The following is a 19916-nucleotide window of genomic DNA, read 5'->3' on the forward strand; positions in this document are numbered from 1 at the left end:
CCCATTTTTTGCAGAAGAATAACAGTGCTTAGAGATTTTAGTGTATAAATTTCCCTAGTATATAAGATGGCCACCCTGATGTCACTAGCCTAGGTAGATTATTCTAGCGCGTGACGTGGTGGGGAGATATCCATGTTACGCATGTTCAGCACCGGCACGTTTTTCGTTCATTTCCTTTTGGAACTCGAAGGTGGGAGGTTGTTTTATGGAGTGGTTCTTTGGCTTCAATAACCGTTTCTTTATACCCGCGTAGATGATTCATCTAATTACGGCAAGGTACACTTGTAAATTCAAAAAGGTTTTTAAGAAATTTACACTGCTTTTCAATTCACAAAAATTTTATTACGGCAAAGTTTGGGAAAATGGCTGAGTCTGTAAAGAATAGTGAATATGTAGGCCACGTGGCGAAGAAACTCACTCAAGAGGAAATCGAGAAAATGCAGGCGCAAAATTCGCGATTAGTTTCTGAATTTCGCGCTAATCAACTGGAAAAAGATGCTAAAAAGCATTGGGACTTGTTTTATAAACGAAACGATACTAGATTCTTTAAAGATAGACACTGGACTACCAGAGAGTTCCATGAATTGCTAAGCTTGGGTACGGAAGACGATCAAAAGATCCTTCTAGAAGTCGGATGCGGTGTTGGAAATTTCATATATCCATTGATCGAAGATGGATTGAAGTTTAAAATGATATTTGCCTGTGATCTTTCTCCTAGAGCCGTGGAGTTAGCAAAGGTATATATTTATTAATTCTTTAATTAATGTGTCTATACGGTTAAGTGCCTTACACTCTTATTCTTTGCAGAAACATATATTATATAATCCAAAAAATATAAAGATTTTCCAAACTGATATTACGACAGAAAATTGTTTCTGTGAGGTGGATTACTCTGTGAATATAGTAACGTTAATATTTGTATTATCGGCTATTAATCCAACAAATTTTAGAACGTGAGCTATACTCTATGCGTAATTTTTTACTTTACGGCAATCGTTGCCGATTTATTAAAAATTATAATATTTTAGGGTTGTGAAAAACTTGTATAACGTTCTTGATATTGGAGGGATTGTGCTTTTTAGAGACTATGGTCTGTACGATATGGCTCAATTAAGATTTAAACCTGGTCACAAAATCAGTGAGAATCTATATATGCGACAAGATGGAACTAGGTAAAATTTATTTACATTTTTCAACATATCACGAATTAATGTTACGTTCAAAATATATCATGTTCGACAACAAAGTTAATGCCAATATCTCATTTCAGGACGTATTATTTTTCAGAGGAAGAAGTATTAAACTTATTTGAATCAACTGGCTTTAAAGTTTTATCATGCAGTTACATACAAAGACGTACTATAAATTTGAAAGAAAAAATAGATGTACCAAGAATTTTTGTTCAAGGAAAATTTGGGAAGTTTTAATAATGATGGTATGTCTTCATTGGTTATTAAAAAGGACTATCTTTAATGTACAAATGATGAGTTCATAGTTCAACTGATTTAGAATGAAGAGTTACTTAAATATCTTTCGCCCCTATCTGATAACTTCATGGGAAATAAATAAAATATTTACTTGCTTAAGGATTTTCATATCAATATATGCCTCCTTTGTGTTTCAGAGCAGTTATATGGCTGAATGGATGTAACTACACAATATTGCATATGTAAGTAGTAATTTCTTCGTCTGCGTGAAATGTCATATGGTTGTAAAATTAATTACACAATGACGTAAACATATTTTGAGTGAATTAAATAAAATTGTAAACTCAGGAAAAGAGATATGGACATTTAGAAGATATAGTATTACGTTGAATTTGTTATACATTAATCTGTATACCTCCTAAAATTACGACAACATTATATCTTTTTTATAGAATGTAAAATGTTCACAATATTTTGGTTTGGGATAAAAATTTATGATGAGTTCATAGTTCAACTGATTTAGAATGAAGAGTTACTTAAATATCTTTCGCCCCTATCTGATAACTTCATGGGAAATAAATAAAATATTTACTTGCTTAAGGATTTTCATATCAATATATGCCTCCTTTGTGTTTCAGAGCAGTTATATGGCTGAATGGATGTAACTACACAATATTGCATATGTAAGTAGTAATTTCTTCGTCTGCGTGAAATGTCATATGGTTGTAAAATTAATTACACAATGACGTAAACATATTTTGAGTGAATTAAATAAAATTGTAAACTCAGGAAAAGAGATATGGACGTTTAGAAGATATAGTATTACGTTGAATTTGTTATACATTAATCTGTATACCTCCTAAAATTACGACAACATTATATCTTTTTTATAGAATGTAAAATGTTCAGAATATTTTGGTTTGTGATAAAAATTTATGATGAGTTCATAGTTCAACTGATCTAGAATGTAGAATTACTTATATGTCTTTCGCTCCTATCTGATAACTTTTTGACAATATTAAATGTGCAATGTAATAAATACCGATTTTTCGGTAACGTTCTTTTTCTTTTTGTTACAGAATGTTAATTGCTGGATCTGCAATTAATAAAAGTTAAATGTAATTGGTCATAAATGTTTTCGAAGTATCAGGATATTTGCGTTTCTTAAACCAGTGAGTGTTTCTTATGTAGCTTTTAATATAAATATTAATTTCCCATTTCAATGATGTATCTGTATAGATGTTTTTGATTTTTTATGATATGTATATACGTATTTCGTCACTACCTCTGAGAACAAAAGATATTTTTAAATATAATATTTGTCCTCTAAAAAAAAATAAGAAAGTTTCCTTTTTACAGAAAGCGCTTTATGCCTTAAACAAGAAAATTTGGATGAATCTACAGATCTTGAGATATAGGTAAATATTTAATTTAAAAAATAACTTTTCAACTATGTCATTTTAATGATGAATGAAATTGATATGATTTTAATGATTGAAATTCCATTAGCTCTATCTGAAAGTGTAATATGTATCTGTTGATCTTCAAAATAAAAAGAGGATATTAAAACAATACCTTCTTATGTTACAGATTATCAAGAGGGATATTTCTATGGAAAATGTAATATAAATTATATCTATGTTATTAATATATGTACATTTATGTGTGTAATACGCAATAAATAAAGCTATGTAATTGAATTGTTATTTTTATTTGCACCCTTTTTCATACATCTATTCTTCTATGAAATACCTATAATAGGTTCTTAGCTGTAATTAAATTCGTTACATTAAAATTCATGAGAAAATATTAGCAAGGTATCGATATCGTGTTCTCAAGAAGGATTTGAAAGCGAAGCCGCAAAGACGAATAAATTGCACCGAGACTATTAATTAAGCAAAAACGTGCCGCGTTCCCATTTCCTTCATTCGTGTAAGCGTTTAAAACGAATGTAAGTTACAAAATTTTTTAGTACAATATAAAGCATCCCCGTCAAATATTAAAAATTCATATGTACAAATAATTATTAGTAAATTTATCGAATGAATTATTTTTATACATACATACTCAAACAAAGATAGTCTTTCCAAATGTAATATTTAAAATAATAAAAAGAACACAAATATCTGCCTTTCTAAAAGAAATCTGATAAGAGATTGATGAGGACTATTTTCACTTTTTTGGCCTTGAAATTTCAAATCGCAGTCAACTATCACATCATTAAATTATAATAGTTTATTTGAAAAAAGTGTTACTCTATACGTAAACACGTATAATTTTACATTTCTTATAATTATGTTTGTGCATATGCAATCAGATCGACCAGAGAACCGGATCCAATATTATGAGAACACGCAGTTTTTTACCAATTTAGGTTCTCGAAATGGGATTTTTTGTTCCTACCAGATTTGAGTGGAAACAGATAAAAAAAAAAAAAAAATGGTCGGAAGAATCACTATTCGCAGAAAATGCAGATGAATTCAAAATACCGGTGGAATCGGTATGCAAACGGTCACCCACCGATTTAGCAAAGCCTGGCAGTACGCATGCGTCGTAGAGGACGTTAGGCAATGACCGGGATTTCCCCCGAAATTTAAATTCAAATCGTCAAGGGCATGCCCTTCGATCGTGAGGTGCGTTTGATTTTGAATTCGATCTTTACGCTATCTATTATAATCAATCAATCGATCGTATTGTATTGTCGCAAAACATATTATTTTAATTATTTATGTATTTCATTTCTTTCTTCATTTCTGGATCTAATGTCAGACTATATAATCTAGTCTAAACTCTACTTTTTAACAAAACATTTACAATGTTCATTTTTTTCAGGAATAGCATATAAAAATCCATAATCTCAATATCGTGCAAAATCGTAAGCAAAATGTTTTTTACCACACATGAAAGCGATGGTTGTGCACCATAAATATTCCATATATCAGATAATGTCGTTTTTCTTTCATATGATTTATTGTTTTTATTAACCAAATGTTGCAGAAAGAACTTGTTTAAAAATATTTTTCCTAAAATCGTTAACAAATAAAATGTATTGACATCTTTCTTATTATGTTATAGTTGACCGGTACTCTCAATATCGAAAAGAAACTTTCTCATTCTTTTTCTAGTTTTATTCAAAGTCACGTATCATAATCGTTAAAGTTCAGAGAACTTGTTACAATTATATCACGACGTAAAGAGTTATTACGTCGTATGAGGTAAACGTAAAACACTTTCGTTCGTATTTGGCCGATTGCCAAGGTCCCTTGCTTCACCCGCGTGCCGTGCATCAGAGGTTGTACTTACACGGGATTGCTTCGGGAATACGTGAACGAGATTCCTTAGCAGACCTCGTCGTCTCCGACAACGTTGACAGCACACGTACTTATACAGGTTACGTATGTGACTCCGTAAACAATAGGACGTGTAACAACCCCGTGCAACATCCACCAGCTCACGCACACACGCATGATACACGTACGATACGCGTGTCCTCGTACATTGATCAATCGGTGAGTGACGCGCATAGGACAATCCGCTCGTCAGGTATATAAAGGTATCCACCAAAAAGCAAGAGCATCATTCACTCCCAGTTCAACACACGAGCTGATCCAAAGATCTACCAAACCTATCAACAATGAAGTGCTTCGTTGTAAGTAAAATAATTAATCTTCTACATAACAAATGTTTAGTAAAAGCATTGTATAATTTAGTTTCTCTTTATTCAACGTTTGCTGCTTTGCGAAAACAGCAAAAGACATGTGTCGTAATATAGGATCCTAGTAGCTGGAAAATTAAATATATTCTATGGAAAATGTATAATTTGCAATCATTCGATAACGCATATAATTCAATTGCTCTTATAAGCGTAAGGACAATGCTGATTTACTAAAACTTTTGATTACTAAAACAGAAGATAAGATATAATGAAATAAAATATCATAGTCGTACATGAGATCCTCTTCCAATTTTCATTCACTTATCAATTGTAATCGGATCAGCAAACTGAGATTGCACATTCGCAAAGGAAAACTATCGATGTAAATACTAAATTATTACTATTTATTTTCAGGCTATCGTTCTCTTGGCTCTGTTCGCTGTAGCCTTCGCTGCAGAGAAACCAGCAGAACCTGAAAAGATTGAACAGCTGTCAAACGCAGAAGCTGCGGAGGCACCAAGAGACAAGAGAGGCCTATTGCTGAGCTACACTGCACCAGTTGCACCAGTTGCACCAGTTGCATACACTTCTTATGCTGCAGCACCAATTACCTACAGTGCTAGTTACAGCTTGCCCTATGCCTACCGCTCGTACCCTTACTACTACAACTCTTACTATCTGGGTTAAATCACATGTCTTAAAGCTAGCACCATGGGATGTTCGTAATTAAGACTAAGGAAACGATAATGGCAATTGCAAGGATTTTTAACTGAATCGTTTACGCTACATTAGTTTAAGTAAGCCCAGAATAAAAGCTAAACAAAATTTGTTCCGATGTTAACATTCAGTGCGCTCACCACTATTTTTGGATGTAATTTTCAATGTACACGTGTTTCGGCAAACTCATGTTAAATACGATACTTTGTTGTATGTTACAATGTTAAATACAGAATACAATTCAATTTATACATGTTCAGCATTATTTTCCCCATATATTTAGTATAATGACGAATCCTCTAACTACAGTTACTGGAACTGTATTAACGAATGTACGTGGAAAATAATATTCGACCCAATCTATAAGGAGTCGATGATTTAAATTCTACTTTTAATATAGATACAATGTATCCTATGGCAGTATATGATTCATAATACGATCTTATTAAATATGCACCTAAGGCTTCATCTCTAATATAAAAATGCATGTTACATTGTCGTTACGTTGGTGCATTGTCACACAGTAGACTTCCTGTCACAGGGAACAGCAAGTAGCAACAAATGACATCATCGGATGCAGTTTGGCGTTGCAATTTGAGCGTCATTTGGGATAGTTATGCAGTTATAGTTATGCAGTCATAGTTATGCAGGGATAGTTATGAAGTCATTAGAATAGCGAAACGAAGCTATGCCCGATGTTGGTGTCGGCACATTGTTTCCGCCTATTACTAATAAACGCGTGCATGTATAAAGAATGCGCCATACCGCGATTCCTTCGGTAGTCGATAAATACTATGCAAATTGATAAAGATGGGATGATAAAGACGCGATGAATTTTAAGGGCGAATCTTGAAAACCAAAAATTCGCGAATCTATGATACTCTATAGTACACAGATCGTGTTATCTAATCGAGATACTTTTGATAAATAAAAATGGGTAACTGCAAGCGACGTTTGAAACATTTCAAAGAATTCGAGCACGCGTGACTTACGTATAATCAGGAATTACACAATACGAATATATCACGATATACTTATTCTGTATTCTTTGGGACTTGACGGTTTTAAGTACTTTCACTAAGGCTATGAAGGCTTCGAACGCTTCGGAGAATAAGGACGTGATGGGAATAATACATACAGGCGTTATTCTCCATAAGTATATTTTTGAGGGAGCGAACGGAAGTTGGAGCGACGTTGCGTTTCCTTTCTGCAAAAACAGCATTTAGATTTAGAGACAGCATAGCAAAGACAGCGTAAGATTTATGCAAGAAAGTCTGAAACGAAGACACGGCTAAAGTTGAATTATTCGTACTAGATAGTATCAGAATCGTGTATCAGAACCCTTAAGACACGACGGAAGCCCGTACGTCTTTCTCACTTGTATAGTTCTCGTTAACGACCTCGAATATAGATTTCACGAAACTGATTTTGTCGTTAGTTGCATAAAATTGTTCTTATGCGATTCAATTTTCCTTTTATGAGTCTTACTTTGCTCTCGTTGTTTAACTTGACGCGTTTCTTTGGAAAAAAGTGTGTTAAGCCGATCAAATATTTGAATAATCAGGAGAAGACAATACTCTACATCGATATGTGTAACATCACCAATCCGTAACAGCATTGCCTAAGTGCGATCGATGAAAGCCAGCAAGAAAGTCTATTGTAATTCGTGGATGGTCGCGACCCGACTGTATTTATACATGTGCAGGTATGGCCGTAGTCTTAGTCGGTGCGAGCCTGTCCATCTCTGAAGAAATTAGTTTTACTTAAAGTACTCTGATTACATGACGAAGGAACCTGCGGCAATTACAATTCTAGCGTAGGAACATCCGATTAGTGTAGTGATAAGTGCAATTGAATTACAAACATGAAGTTCCTTTTAGTAAGTATACTGCACTTGTAAACACAAACCAAATTTTCAGCAATTACGTTCCTATATGTGTAAGTGATGTGACACAGTTTCGTGATTTATATAGTTAATGCGCTAATTGTTATATTATTTTAGATAACGTGTCTACTGGTTACGAGCTTATTATGTGTCACAGCGAAAACTGAAACCGAAGATACTGAAGAAAAAACAGAAATTACGAAATTGGAATTAGTAGATCTTGGCGAGGGGGATAGCGATGCCGAAACCAAAGAGTCGGAAGTTCAAAAAAAGAGAGATTCGGGATATTCCTATAGGAGACCGGACAGTTTTGCATTAGCTTCGAGAGCCCGTTTCCAAGTCGGGCAATCTGGCCACAGAGGACGTATCGTTAATAGACATCCTGCACAAATAAATAGACCTATTACCAAATACGGACCACCGGGTTATCAGAATTCATCTCCAATAAGACCTGCATCACACAGTCAACAGCACCGAGATAAATTGCAATTCCAGGGTCATTTCAGTCAACAACATTCGAACAACTTTGATGGTCGTCCTAGTGGTTTGCTGGAACAAGAAGTACCGAGTCCAATTAGACAGGTCGATTTCGTCGAACCGAATCCAATATCCACTCAAAACGATGAACCTTTCGCGACTCACTCGGCCAATTACTTACCGCCGCAAAATCAAAGGTTACCTGGTTATTCCGCACCGCAAGCTTTTTCCCCGTTCCAAGCAGGACAGAATTCTAAAGGTGGTGGTCAAGGTCAGTCATTAAACGTCCAAAGTCAGAGCATCGTACAACCGCAAGGACAGATCTCGGATGCGACGCTGTTCTTAACGCAAAATGCTCAAGCGATACAACAACTTTATGGTGCGCCCCCGAACGAACAAGACTTTGCACCACACACCGATCAATTCTTAGGTCACAACAATCAAGTTCAGAATCCGAATGGTCAGTTTCAAAATTTCGAGAGCAATTTGCAAAGTCCGCAAAGTTTCCCAGGACCTCTGCCGTCATACGCGTCTGGAACTCTTAGCGCCCAAGAAACTCTAGAGCAAATACAATCTCTCGAAAAGGACAGATTGATTGCTCAATTACAGCGAGCGCTCGTAACTCAGACTCAGGCCCAAAATGCAGATGCAGCAGGAAGGTACGCTCAAAATCAGCCGAGCTTCGTTCAGAATCAAGATCTTCTGGCTTCCCTTGGACAGCGAATGAAGATTCACGGTTTAAATACACAACAGAATACCGTAAACTTGGGCTCTGGAAATACAGCTTTCAATCAATCACCTTTTTTGCCAGGGACAGCAATCAGTCCGGGGTTTCCGCTTAGCTACGGACTGTCGACAACTATTCAGCCTCCAACTACCACTACAACGACAACTACCACAACCGTGCAGCCTCCTCAGGCTGCTAAAGGCGATGGAACCTCGCAAGTCGGTTCTTCCGTACCTGCGCCACCCCTATCGCCATCCAGTCCAGGAGTTCCCGTTTACGGTGGATTTGTTCCTACTTTAATCGCCGGTGCGGCTTTCGCATCGAACGTACCAACTTACGGTCCTACTTTCTTTGCACCCGGTGCCATCGCATCCGTTCAAACATCAGGATCTTTCCCTACACATTTTGGACTACCCATTCCCACAGATCCTAGTCAGAAACCTGGAACGAAACCATCCACGGTTTCTACAACTCCGTCACCTTCTTCGACGAATCAACCTAACGCTCCTTCACCTCCGCCAGTTAGTACCGCGCCACTTCCTATACATCCTGTTGCAACTCCGCTTCATCCAGTCGTAACTCCTCTTCATCCAGTAAGTCCTTTGCAACCGGTGCTTCCTCCAACGTCGACACACGTGCATCCAGTACAAACTCCGTCAACGACACATCCGTCTTACGGATTACAAACGGCGGTAATCAATTCACTTCTATACAAGCCCATCAAACCGGTCTATCCGTTCTACTATTACCAGAACGTCGCATATCAGGTACCTAAGCCGACGTTACCAACTTATCCGTGGAGCTACGCGCCGACCTATGCTCAAACGAAACCGACCCAGATATGGAAATGACGTTGATCTTGTTCTTTGCGGGTTAATCGTAGCTTGCTTTTTCGTATCGAGACTGACTGTTTACCCACGCGGAAAAGAAAACCCGAGAAGTTGGAGAAGTAAGGAGCCATGACATCGTATCGAGATCGCACTAACATGATTCAAGAATAACGAAATACGATGTTTTCGTACATGTGATGGACGCAGTTGCGCTTCGTGTATCCGCAAATTTTAATTCTATGTTGTACGACATCGATCTTTCTATCTTTTCAATAATTAGTTGTATGAATGTAGAGTTGGCAAGTTGGACTTTCTTCGGTTGTCAGAAGTATTCTAAATATTACTAATTCTTTGCTTCTTTTCTTTTCAACTTATAAATCTTTGGTATTATTGGTAAAAGGTATTTCCAATGTTATACGTATAAAGATAGTCGAGGTTTTACTTTTCACACGAGGTGGGATAAACGGGCAACTATTCGTGCTTTTATACTACTTTATATTTATATAGGTTAATGCGATTTCATACATTTCTATTCGCAGCATCGACATGCCATTAACATGCCACATCGAATTAACATTTTCGATATGTTTGCCTTTTTTTTTTTGTTAATTGCGTACGATTTTTCGATCGAATGATGTATATACCAGTTTTATTTATTACCTCAAATAAATATTTTTCTACCTTCAAAGAAATTCTATTTTTATTGATTGTATATAAAAACAAAGAGAGCAGAAACTTTATAAGATCGACTCTAAATCGAACGTCTCTACTCAAAAAAAAATTCAATTCACAGGCGGTGTACTCGTTTCACTGCTAAAGAAAGTAAGTACACCCTAGAAAACCAACTGTCTCCATTTCCGGCCCGTAAACCTACACCAAGGAACTCTCACCGAAGGCTTAATGGCCGCCCGACCGATCTGTCATGGCTCATCGTGACCTCAAAAGTGGTTCGATAATTCTAATCACGATCGGTTTATCGTTGAACAGATTATTCGGATAATCCTAAGCATATACGTATAACAGACTCTTCGTCAACATTCATATTTTTCCGCCGCTCTTATACACTTTTAACAGCAGTATATTTGCATGTCTTCTTTGTTTATTTATATTTTATAGTTTTACAGTTACGCTCAGATTGTTTTATAGTTTAGAATTAGACTGGTTTCTTAACTCGATGGTGCACGATAAACGAGTCGTACTTCGGAAAGGGAGTGACGTTATGTTGTGGCGCAATGCAGGCGCAAAGTCTATCAAAGAATCGTGTGGCCGAGTTACTTACATGATTATACCGCTAAACGTACTAGATTTCTACAAATACAGAACAGGTGCAATTGCTTTCGAAGTGGATAGCCATTTCATTTTCCGCAAGCCGCGGGCTTACACAAAGGAAAGGGCAACAGTTACAAAGGAACGACTTAGATAGATGCTACTACTTCACAATTCACATAGGAAACTTGTTGTCAACTCACTTTCCGCGACTGACCTGAATCTCATTCTATTTCTTGTTTTAGTGCACCTCGTGCACTTTTACCGTTTTACTTCGAACTTGCCCAGTCGGGATTTCTTTTCCAAAAAACTGTTTATATCTTGAGAAATCTAGAAATTGGATGAGCAGAAAATAAACAGAGTTAATCTCTTACACGGACAGTTAGCGACGCGGTTATTATTTACCAACGTTAACAGATCCAGCAAACTTCACATTTTTTCCACTACCTAAAGTCATTTACATTTTTTTATGTGTTTATGCACATATAGAAAATATAGGAAGGAACGGTATTCGCTTTTTATTCATTTTATTCGCTATATATTATCAGGAGATAATGAATCGATTATAATGTAAGAAAGCGTATCGAATCTCAACATTTTTTGTGGACATTAACAATTTCTGAATGTTTGAGTTATTTAAAACGGCCACATACACGATGCAACGTGTTATTATATACACGGTACAACATGTTGGCAGAAAATGTAACCATGAGATTGTTAATTATAATTTATTTCCCATGCAAATGATGTATATATATGTGACTATATAAACGTCAGAAAATGTTTCACGATTTTCGTTGAGACCGAAACATGTTGTGTTTTAATACAGCCATTTAGAAGAAGATAGATATCTCAAAAGTGTTTGTATTTACATATATTTAATTGAGTTACTAACTTGGTATGCGAACGATATTTATTATATCTTATAATTACTGATTATTCATAGTCCATTTAGTTAATTATATTTAATTTTGTGTCATTAATATACGTCCTAGGATACTCTGTTCCTTCGCTATAAAAAGCTAAAGATGTTTTCAATTTTTTTGATCGTAATTTACGCCGAAGTAGCATAAATTGACTCAACGAACGATTCCATTGGCAAAGAATTCGTAGTTCTGATTGTTATTGAGTTTCATTCGAAAAGCCTACAGCGAATAAAGACGGTCAGCTTCCTTCATCCCACGAGTGAAAGTAAAACGAAATCAATCGGCGTTTTCAACTGTTATAGTTTGTGGACACGTTGGAAGACGTTGGCCGCTGCTTCGTATTTTATTAGTCGCTACCGTCTTTTTGCAGTTACCTCTTTTCAACGCCACTATCAGCTTCTCTGTCAACGATATGATTATCCCGCGCGAAAATAACAGCACAAGAACACCTAAACGTACGTCATTTTTTGCCGACTATCCGCGCATTTCACTTTCCAACATCGAAATTACTTTCAGTAGCTTCCGAAGGCGGAGCATGTTTGCTACATGAACCACACCTTCGCTGTTCCTTTCATATTGTGACACATCGTAATTGCGCCCACAAAAGGCGGAAAATTAATGTTTTCTTCACGAAGCTTCTGCAGTAAAACAACATATTACAAAAGATCTTGGCATGTCGTATTTTATAATATGCACCGTAGTAGCAAATCGAGTATGTCATGCTTTTATTTTTTCAGAATTATATGTATTTTTTTCTTTTTTTTTTTTTTTTTTTGCAGAATTATACCACAAATTGAGCATTTTGTATGGAAGGAAAAGGATACGAATAACATTTACCGTACAACGTGGCAAATTTCACAGAAATTTGTAATAGCTATACCTTCTCGACGTCAATTATCTACCAAGAAGAATTCTTAAATTAAATAAAAATTAATTAATAGGAAACCTAATATTTCAAACCGGCCAACAAGAATCCATACCGAAGTTTTACGAATACAGGAAAACGTAGATTCGTCCGTGTAGCAGGATACATTCGTATTGCGTTTTGATAAAGCTTCTATTTCACTTTTAACTGGAAAATCTGAAGAAAAATTGTACGCTTACGTTCCAATTACTTTCGTGTCTGTCGCTATGAATGTAATCTCAGGAAGGAAATCATTTTCTTTCTCTTTATTTATAGGAGTACATCGACTTCACCGAAAGGAAATGTCTGGTTAAGATCGTTAGAAACAATGACCGATAAATATCAATTCGAGAACTTTTACCATCCACGACATTCTCATTTGCAAATTTTACCATTTCATGATAGATTAGACTACAATCTTCTGAAACACGTTTCTGTGGAGGTGGAGGTGTACTAGTACCAGCATGGAGAGACTCACCTTCACCTAGACCTTTCTTTCACCATGCAAGAGGGGATTTGTATATAAAAGCTCTCTTCTGGGTAGCAATGGCATCAGAAACCACAATTTCGCTTACATACTCGGTTGTCACTTGACCACGAGAAGTAACATACAGAATAATCTCGCTTAGGATCAACATGAGATCATTAGTAAGTGTATCACGGTAAAATTGAGCTCAATTATTTTCTATATATTTCAAATTAACATTCGGTGGTAATTATATATCTATCCTATTACTGTCATATAAAATTTATGAAAGATTATTTGATCGAACATTTTGCAGGTGCTTTTGGTCCTCGTAGCCACAGCTATTATAAGCGTTTCCTGTCGAGAAACGAAGGGAGATAACCGACCATTGAGACCTCCGCCGAAGGGCAAGCGTGGCATCGTTGAATATTCCGGAGGCTATTCGTCCGGTGGATCATCCTACAATTCTCCTCTTATAAGTTCCGGATATAGCGGCGGATCTTATTTAGGACATTCGGCAGGTATCCAAAGTTTAGGAGGTGGTTCTTTGGGACATGGTTCTTTGGGATATTCTTTGGGATCTGGAGGACTCAGCCTGGGTTCTGGACTGAGTCATGGCGCGGGTCTTCAAGGAATTAGTCTAGGAGGACACTTTGGACAATCTTCGTACGCGGGGTCGAGCCTAAATTCCATCGGAGGAGGAGGAGGAGGAAGTATCAGTTTACTTAGTTCATCCTCGAAGAATGGACCAGTTACTTTCGGCATCCACGGAGGCGGTATCTCTTCAGGCAGTTCCAGTTCTAGCGGTTACTCGGCGCCAGCCTACGCAACGGGAATTCATGGGCTGTCGTCGTACGGCGGTGGTGCTTCGAGCGGTATTAGCCTTCCAGCGATGTTAGGATCCGGGCATGGCTCCTCGTACAGTTTGCCGGCAGCGTCGCTGAGTTCGCTGGGTAGTTCTTCGGGCCATGGCCTGTCAATCCAATCTATCGCTCCGAGTTCGTCCTACCATTCGGTGAGCGGAGGTTTAGTAATTGATTCGAGTTCGCTTGGAAAAGGATCCTCCAGTTACAGCCTCCCTGTGTCTTCCTCTCACGGAAGTTCCAGCAGCTACTCTCTCCCAACGTCCTCGGGATCTCACGGAATATCTAGCCTCTCTTCCAGTTCTGGTGGATCTGCCAGTTACTCCCTACCAATCTCTTCTGGATCATCCAGCGGTCACATAAGCCTTTCCAGTGGATCTTCCGACAGTTCCAGTTATTCTTTGCCTGTTTCTTCTGGCTCCTATGCATCTGGATCATCCCATTCTAATTATATACCATCTTCCTCCGACGTGTCGTATTCATCGGGTGGAAGTTCCAGTTATTCCAGTCCCTCGTCCAGTTATTCCGGTTCCGGTTCCAGCTATTCCGGATCAGCTTCTAGCTACTCCAGCCCTAGTGTCAGCTACTCCAGCCCTAGTGTCAGCTACTCCAGCCCTAGCGTCAGCTATTCCAGTCCTAGCTCCAGTTATTCATCTCCTTCCACTTCGTACGGCACCCCTGTAGAGTCCCATGGTTCCTATTCGAATCTCAGTCCTAGATACATTGCATACACCAGTTCAAAAGGCTACGATGGTTTGAATTCCGGCAGTAACAAATACGATACGATTTCGTACTCCAGTCCGAGTGGGAAGTATTAAATTATAGAATTGTCAAACGATCCCACGAGAAACGTACTCTTTAATAGATGACCAATCGTGGACCATTCTTAGATAAATCGATCGTGAATGTACGAACGAAACGTCCAAGGGTCGTAGGATATTTTACTAATTTATACTTACGCTTTTAGCATAATTATTTTATTTAAAACGCCGCTGCGTATTTATATTTCTGTTGTTTGCTTCGAGTACCGTTGTATATGTTGCGTAACATCGATATTGTGATGTTTGTTTCATAGTTTTATACGTATTGTTTACAATAAAACGATTCTTTTTATAACCAGTTGATTGTTTCACACTCCTCTAAGCGGAGCGCAAATCTAATACTTGTCTGACATGTTGCGCTTAATGTACATATTGTTAATATGGCTAACGTTTTCGATTAAGAAACAAACATTTGTTACATATTGCTCTATTTTACTAAAATACTCGAACGTTTCTTTTAAGTTTAAGTTTAAGTACAAAATGATTTTCTAAATCTTGATCAGTCCTTTTGGTGGTCGTCTTCGTTAACGTTATTTCTCTTATTGATTGTCCATACTTAAAACTCACGATGGAAAGATTTTTTACTTGTTCATCTTTCACGGTGAAAGTATTGGCAGCAAGAAAGGTAGAAGAGAAGGGTCGTTATATATTATAAAGATGAGGACAAGAAACAGTGTCAAAGCGTAAAAAGAAGATCACTTTTACTCCAAGGCCAGCTCTGGCGAAATGAGCAAATTCCTTTCTAAACTTTTGTTCTTTTTGGGAAAGTACCCGACGAGGTGTATACACTGCAAGCCGGTCATTACTCGTCTGTAGACCGGTTTAATACGATGTATAAGGAAACTGTTCTTTTGCCACTGCCCTTATTTCTATGACAGTAACGGGACTTCTTAGATTACCGGTATAATATAACGATATTTTGTCCGAAGAAAGCTAAGCTTACAAAAATACTTAAGCAAAGAACCAATTGCATATCTTCCATTCGGCTTGATTAAAAGCTTCGTAGCGAAATAATTTGAAAGTTTCAGTTTAAATTAGCCGGAGAGTCTTGTAATTTTGTTTAAAGTCTAAGTTAATCCGGTACTTTTCGAACGAGAACGTGCATCGAAGGATTAAAGTAACCCAAGAGCTGTATCGAAGCAACTGGAAACGCGGCGAAGCTTGAAAACTTCGTTTACTCGTTAAGCTTTCCAAGGGAAGTACAGTTTTATATTTCTATACGAAATATTGGAGGAAAAATTCTTTGAGAACACTTGTTATCTACCTAACTTCTGTCAAATTTTTATACTTATTTATTATCCATTTTTACATGTTTTTTTTCGCGTATCGTTCCTTTTCGTACCCTTTTCTCTTCGCCTACCATCTTTTGTTGAATTTGCAGTGTGAAGCAACACCCACATAGAAGAAAGTGCAGAAATGCGTCGGTGCAGTATTCTCTCGGTACCAATCTCGTACAAGCATGACCCACTTTTCAACGATCGCACGTGCGCACGGACGAATAAACACGCATTCTCCTCGAAAATGACATCGATGAAGATGCTCGTAGAATCCTTGGGCCGGTCGAGACAAACGTAGAATCGGTGCATCGGCTAGACGATAGGAAAGTCACATTTCACTGTTTCCCAACTGGTTTTGCGAGCGACATACTTGCACTTCACTCTTAGATCGGTGCCAATGACGTGCCTGGAGCGAAAACAGGGAAAACTCAGCTCTTACTCTTCTTCTTAATGATTAAAATCGCTATCGTGATTCGTGCAATTTGTTCGATGAATCTCGCACGAAGATTATATTCATCAGTTAATCATAGAATATTAAAATATACTTTAGATATACGATATACGATTCCTTTCATTCGAATCCCCTCGCATTGGAAAGGGATACTTTCTCGAGCAATACGTATTCGACGTATCGTAGCAATTGGCTATCATTTCACCAGCGAATAGATCTACTCGAAAGATGGTCTCTCTCTATTTATCACCGCGGGTTACACCAATCGCGTGGTCATCGAAGGCGTGGTGCTCGTAGCGAAGATTCGTACGAGATCGATGCAACGAACGAACGTGGTGCCGGTGAAAGTAAAGTTAGTCGAACAGATGGACACGAGTGGACCGCCCGCGAATTGATTCGAAAAAACATCCGCCTTAAGAAGCGTTTGCACGACCGGAACTGAAAAGATTCTTCCGAGAGCATCGCGAAACGTTTTACTTCCGCGATCACACCACGATCTTCCAAACAAATTACTCTCCTACCTTTTTTAGCTTCTCCAACGAAAGAGATCGATCCGATTGTGTTTAGAGGATCGCGTGCTAAGCAAGACACTCTCCGTTTCTCTGTTACTCGCCATTTGCTGCGACCACGAGAACATCGCAGCGATAATTATTTACCGTCCGTTTAAACTCTGAACGGGCTTATGTTGTCCGCCGTGAACGAGAGCTTTCACGCTTCGCCTCGGTCGGTCGTTGTCTTTATTTCCTTCGTGACAAGATGGATTTATCCCACCCGCTTCACCTTAGACCAGTTTACCGTAGCATACCTTACACTGGCAACGAGACCGGGAGGTGTTTTACTAGCCGGTCTCGTTGAACCGGGCGTGCACCGGCTACGCTCGGATCTACATATAAGAACGGAGAAACGTTAAACTAGTTTTCACGATTTTTCAGCCGGCCGAGTATAAAGGAGAAATTCAATGTCGACCGATACGTCATTAGACATCGCGCCGGCGTGCCGATTCGATCTGTTCGATCCCGAGTATCCCGGTCGGACGGCAGTGAACGGTGAACGCGACAAGCGAATGAGATAACGCGGAGAAACTAACACATCGATCGAATCCTGTTAATCATTGGCAGGCGATAGCGACGGTTGATCGATATGGACTTGTTGGTCAGTATAAATTTTTCTTTATTTTTAATTCATAAGCGAGCGATCGAACGTGTATCGAACCGATAGCTTGATTTATACTTCGAATTTCAGCTATTGTTTCTACTGTCGTCGACGATTACGTCGACTTACGTTCAAGGATACGAGAAGAACAACGATCCAAATGACGAGCCCTTTCTACCGATATATCCGGTCTATCCCTACAGTCCTAAATTAATTAAAAGAGGAATCGAGAAAGACACCGTTACGCAACCATCTCCGGAATTATACGCGCCCAAAGTCGATGCCAAGGACTCCTATAGCGTCAGCTTCAGCGCTAATCACCCTCGAGATCCTTACAACTCTAATTACAACCCATATACCAAAATTCCTTCGTCATCTACTTACGCATACTACGGTTCCGTTCCATATTCATACCCAACAAGCCCTTACAACACATACAATTCCTACTCGTCCCCCTACACGATACCTTCGTCCTCTTATTCAACAATGCCTTACTCGTCCGCCTATCCTAATTATTATTACCAATCTCCCTATTATTACGCCGATTACTATAACCGGCCATTATTTCCGCCGCCACCATTACCACCACCTGCTATCGATTACTCTGGCGCAAAGTATTCCAATATGGAATCTAACGGCAGAAATAAAGACAAGAAACTCGGCGGTGATAACAACTACAGGATTAACGACGTTCAATTTGTCGATGGAGCCAACTACATTTCTGCAAATTCGAAGGATCTCGATAGTCAATCAAGTACGCAGAAAACCAGCAGTTTCCAGAATCAGTTGGAACAAACGAACAGCATCCTGATTAAAAATATTCCAATTCCATTACCGAAAACGACCTACAGAGTAATCAGTGTTGCGGGACAACCGGTAGGTCCTGATTATCCTTTGCCAGCATCTTACGTGAATGCTCAGCAAATGGAAGAACTTATGAATCATCACGATTTGGTCAAGCTATTGGCTCAAAATTTGCAACATGTTCCTGAATATCCAGCACGTGAATCAACCAAAAATAGCGCGATCATTACGAACGATGATCAAGACGTGAATCAAAACGAACGAAGCAAAAATACGCGTTACGTTCCTGTTTCTAACATAATCGCTAAGACTGGTTTAACTTACGTAGTAAATCCTACGGTTCTTAGGAAATTGAACGTTGGAGAAGCAACTGCTCAAATCGCACAGACAGCGAAATCTCAATTGAAAAACATAAAGTATTCATCCTTAGCCCCAGATGTGTATACAGGGATCGAGAAGCCCGAAGAAGATCAAACCCAGTCCAACGAGTACGACAAGTACGAAAATTACGAGAACTCGTCCTCTCAAGATATCCAAGACGATTACGCGTCTGATAAACAGCAGCAGAATTACGATATAAATCCGGTCCAGTCTTATCAGAATCAAAATTATGTCACGAGGCAAACACCTCGTGGGTATAATTACCAGTATACCAGCTATAACCCATCGCAAACAACCTCTCAGCGGCAATCGCAGCAGTACCAGAATAATTTGGACAATGCAAATTTCGGTGCTAAAACGAAAAAGACATAAATTTCCGGAGATTAAGAAAGTGAAAGGGAAGTGGAAGAAGTCCCGTTGCTATGGTGTTATAATTTGTTTTTTCAGAGTTTTATTTCTATATCAGTAGTCGAATAAGATTAGCGTCGATACGATATTTATAATTTAATTAAGCGTTCTTCTCTCACTTTTTCAACGATTGCCATCAGTGTGTCTTCAATATAAGGGTTAATTTAAAAAAAGAATCATGCGCTTTTCTGACAGATCGCACAAGATGCCGTACCTCATAGCATATTCTATAATACAATATACGATCTTCACGTTACAACGTACCGCTTTTATTCGTTTTTTACTTCGAAGGAATTCCGATGTCACGATCTTTGTCACCTATGACATATCGCAATGATATTTATTAGACTTTTACGTCCTACGTTTATGCAAATTTTGTACCCATTTTGTCATTGTTAGTAATAAAATATTGTTGTTGTTCCACGCGTGACTTTCGTTCTTCCTTCTTTATATTCACATCGTGCGCGTCTCATTTGCCA

The 19916-nt window shown here is 38.1% G+C and overlaps 4 protein-coding genes, 3 non-coding genes and 1 pseudogene across 11 annotated transcripts; all 8 read left to right on the plus strand.

Annotated features, from left to right (window-relative positions):
• Nucleotides 1-93: 93 nt before the first annotated feature.
• LOC126865939 (tRNA N(3)-methylcytidine methyltransferase METTL6) lies at nt 94-3127 on the plus strand. 5 transcript variants are annotated; one of them, XM_050618906.1, is made up of 10 exons: nt 115-276; nt 354-737; nt 808-953; nt 1029-1172; nt 1271-1435; nt 1625-1669; nt 2066-2110; nt 2507-2599; nt 2787-2845; nt 3018-3127. In XM_050618906.1, exons 2-5 carry the CDS (start codon nt 363-365, stop codon nt 1425-1427), a joined length of 822 nt encoding a protein of 273 aa, XP_050474863.1. In that variant the 5' UTR covers nt 115-276; nt 354-362; the 3' UTR covers nt 1428-1435; nt 1625-1669; nt 2066-2110; nt 2507-2599; nt 2787-2845; nt 3018-3127. The 5 variants fall into 5 exon arrangements, with proteins under 5 accessions (XP_050474866.1, XP_050474863.1, XP_050474864.1 ...); XM_050618907.1 differs by lacking the exon at nt 1625-1669 and having other exon boundaries at nt 126-737; XM_050618908.1 differs by lacking the exon at nt 2066-2110 and having other exon boundaries at nt 128-737.
• Nucleotides 1472-1554, plus strand: LOC126866230 (small nucleolar RNA snR60/Z15/Z230/Z193/J17). The gene has a single exon (XR_007689818.1). It is a non-coding gene; the product is annotated as a small nucleolar RNA snR60/Z15/Z230/Z193/J17 (small nucleolar RNA).
• On the plus strand, nt 1913-1997 carry LOC126866229 (small nucleolar RNA snR60/Z15/Z230/Z193/J17). The gene has a single exon (XR_007689817.1). It is a non-coding gene; the product is annotated as a small nucleolar RNA snR60/Z15/Z230/Z193/J17 (small nucleolar RNA).
• Nucleotides 2355-2437, plus strand: LOC126866236 (small nucleolar RNA snR60/Z15/Z230/Z193/J17). Its single transcript, XR_007689823.1, has one exon. It is a non-coding gene; the product is annotated as a small nucleolar RNA snR60/Z15/Z230/Z193/J17 (small nucleolar RNA).
• Nucleotides 3128-4719: 1592 nt separating the features above from the next.
• On the plus strand, nt 4720-6048 carry LOC126865942 (uncharacterized). Its single transcript, XM_050618911.1, has 2 exons — nt 4720-5076; nt 5497-6048. The coding sequence occupies exons 1-2, from the start codon at nt 5062-5064 to the stop codon at nt 5767-5769; spliced, it is 288 nt and encodes a 95-aa protein (XP_050474868.1). The 5' UTR covers nt 4720-5061; the 3' UTR covers nt 5770-6048.
• A 1615-nt stretch (nt 6049-7663) lies between these two features.
• Nucleotides 7664-9739, plus strand: LOC126865935 (ataxin-2 homolog). The gene is made up of 2 exons (XM_050618902.1): nt 7664-7678; nt 7802-9739. The coding sequence occupies exons 1-2, from the start codon at nt 7664-7666 to the stop codon at nt 9737-9739; spliced, it is 1953 nt and encodes a 650-aa protein (XP_050474859.1).
• A 2844-nt stretch (nt 9740-12583) lies between these two features.
• LOC126865846 (keratin, type I cytoskeletal 9-like) lies at nt 12584-14961 on the plus strand (annotated as a pseudogene).
• A 2871-nt stretch (nt 14962-17832) lies between these two features.
• Nucleotides 17833-19721, plus strand: LOC126865847 (uncharacterized). Its single transcript, XM_050618740.1, has 2 exons — nt 17833-17844; nt 17935-19721. The coding sequence occupies exons 1-2, from the start codon at nt 17833-17835 to the stop codon at nt 19399-19401; spliced, it is 1479 nt and encodes a 492-aa protein (XP_050474697.1). The 3' UTR covers nt 19402-19721.
• The last annotated feature ends 195 nt before the right edge of the window (nt 19722-19916 follow it).

This window comes from Bombus huntii, chromosome 5 (assembly GCF_024542735.1).
Source record: "Bombus huntii isolate Logan2020A chromosome 5, iyBomHunt1.1, whole genome shotgun sequence".
Classification (NCBI taxonomy): domain Eukaryota; kingdom Metazoa; phylum Arthropoda; class Insecta; order Hymenoptera; family Apidae; genus Bombus; species Bombus huntii.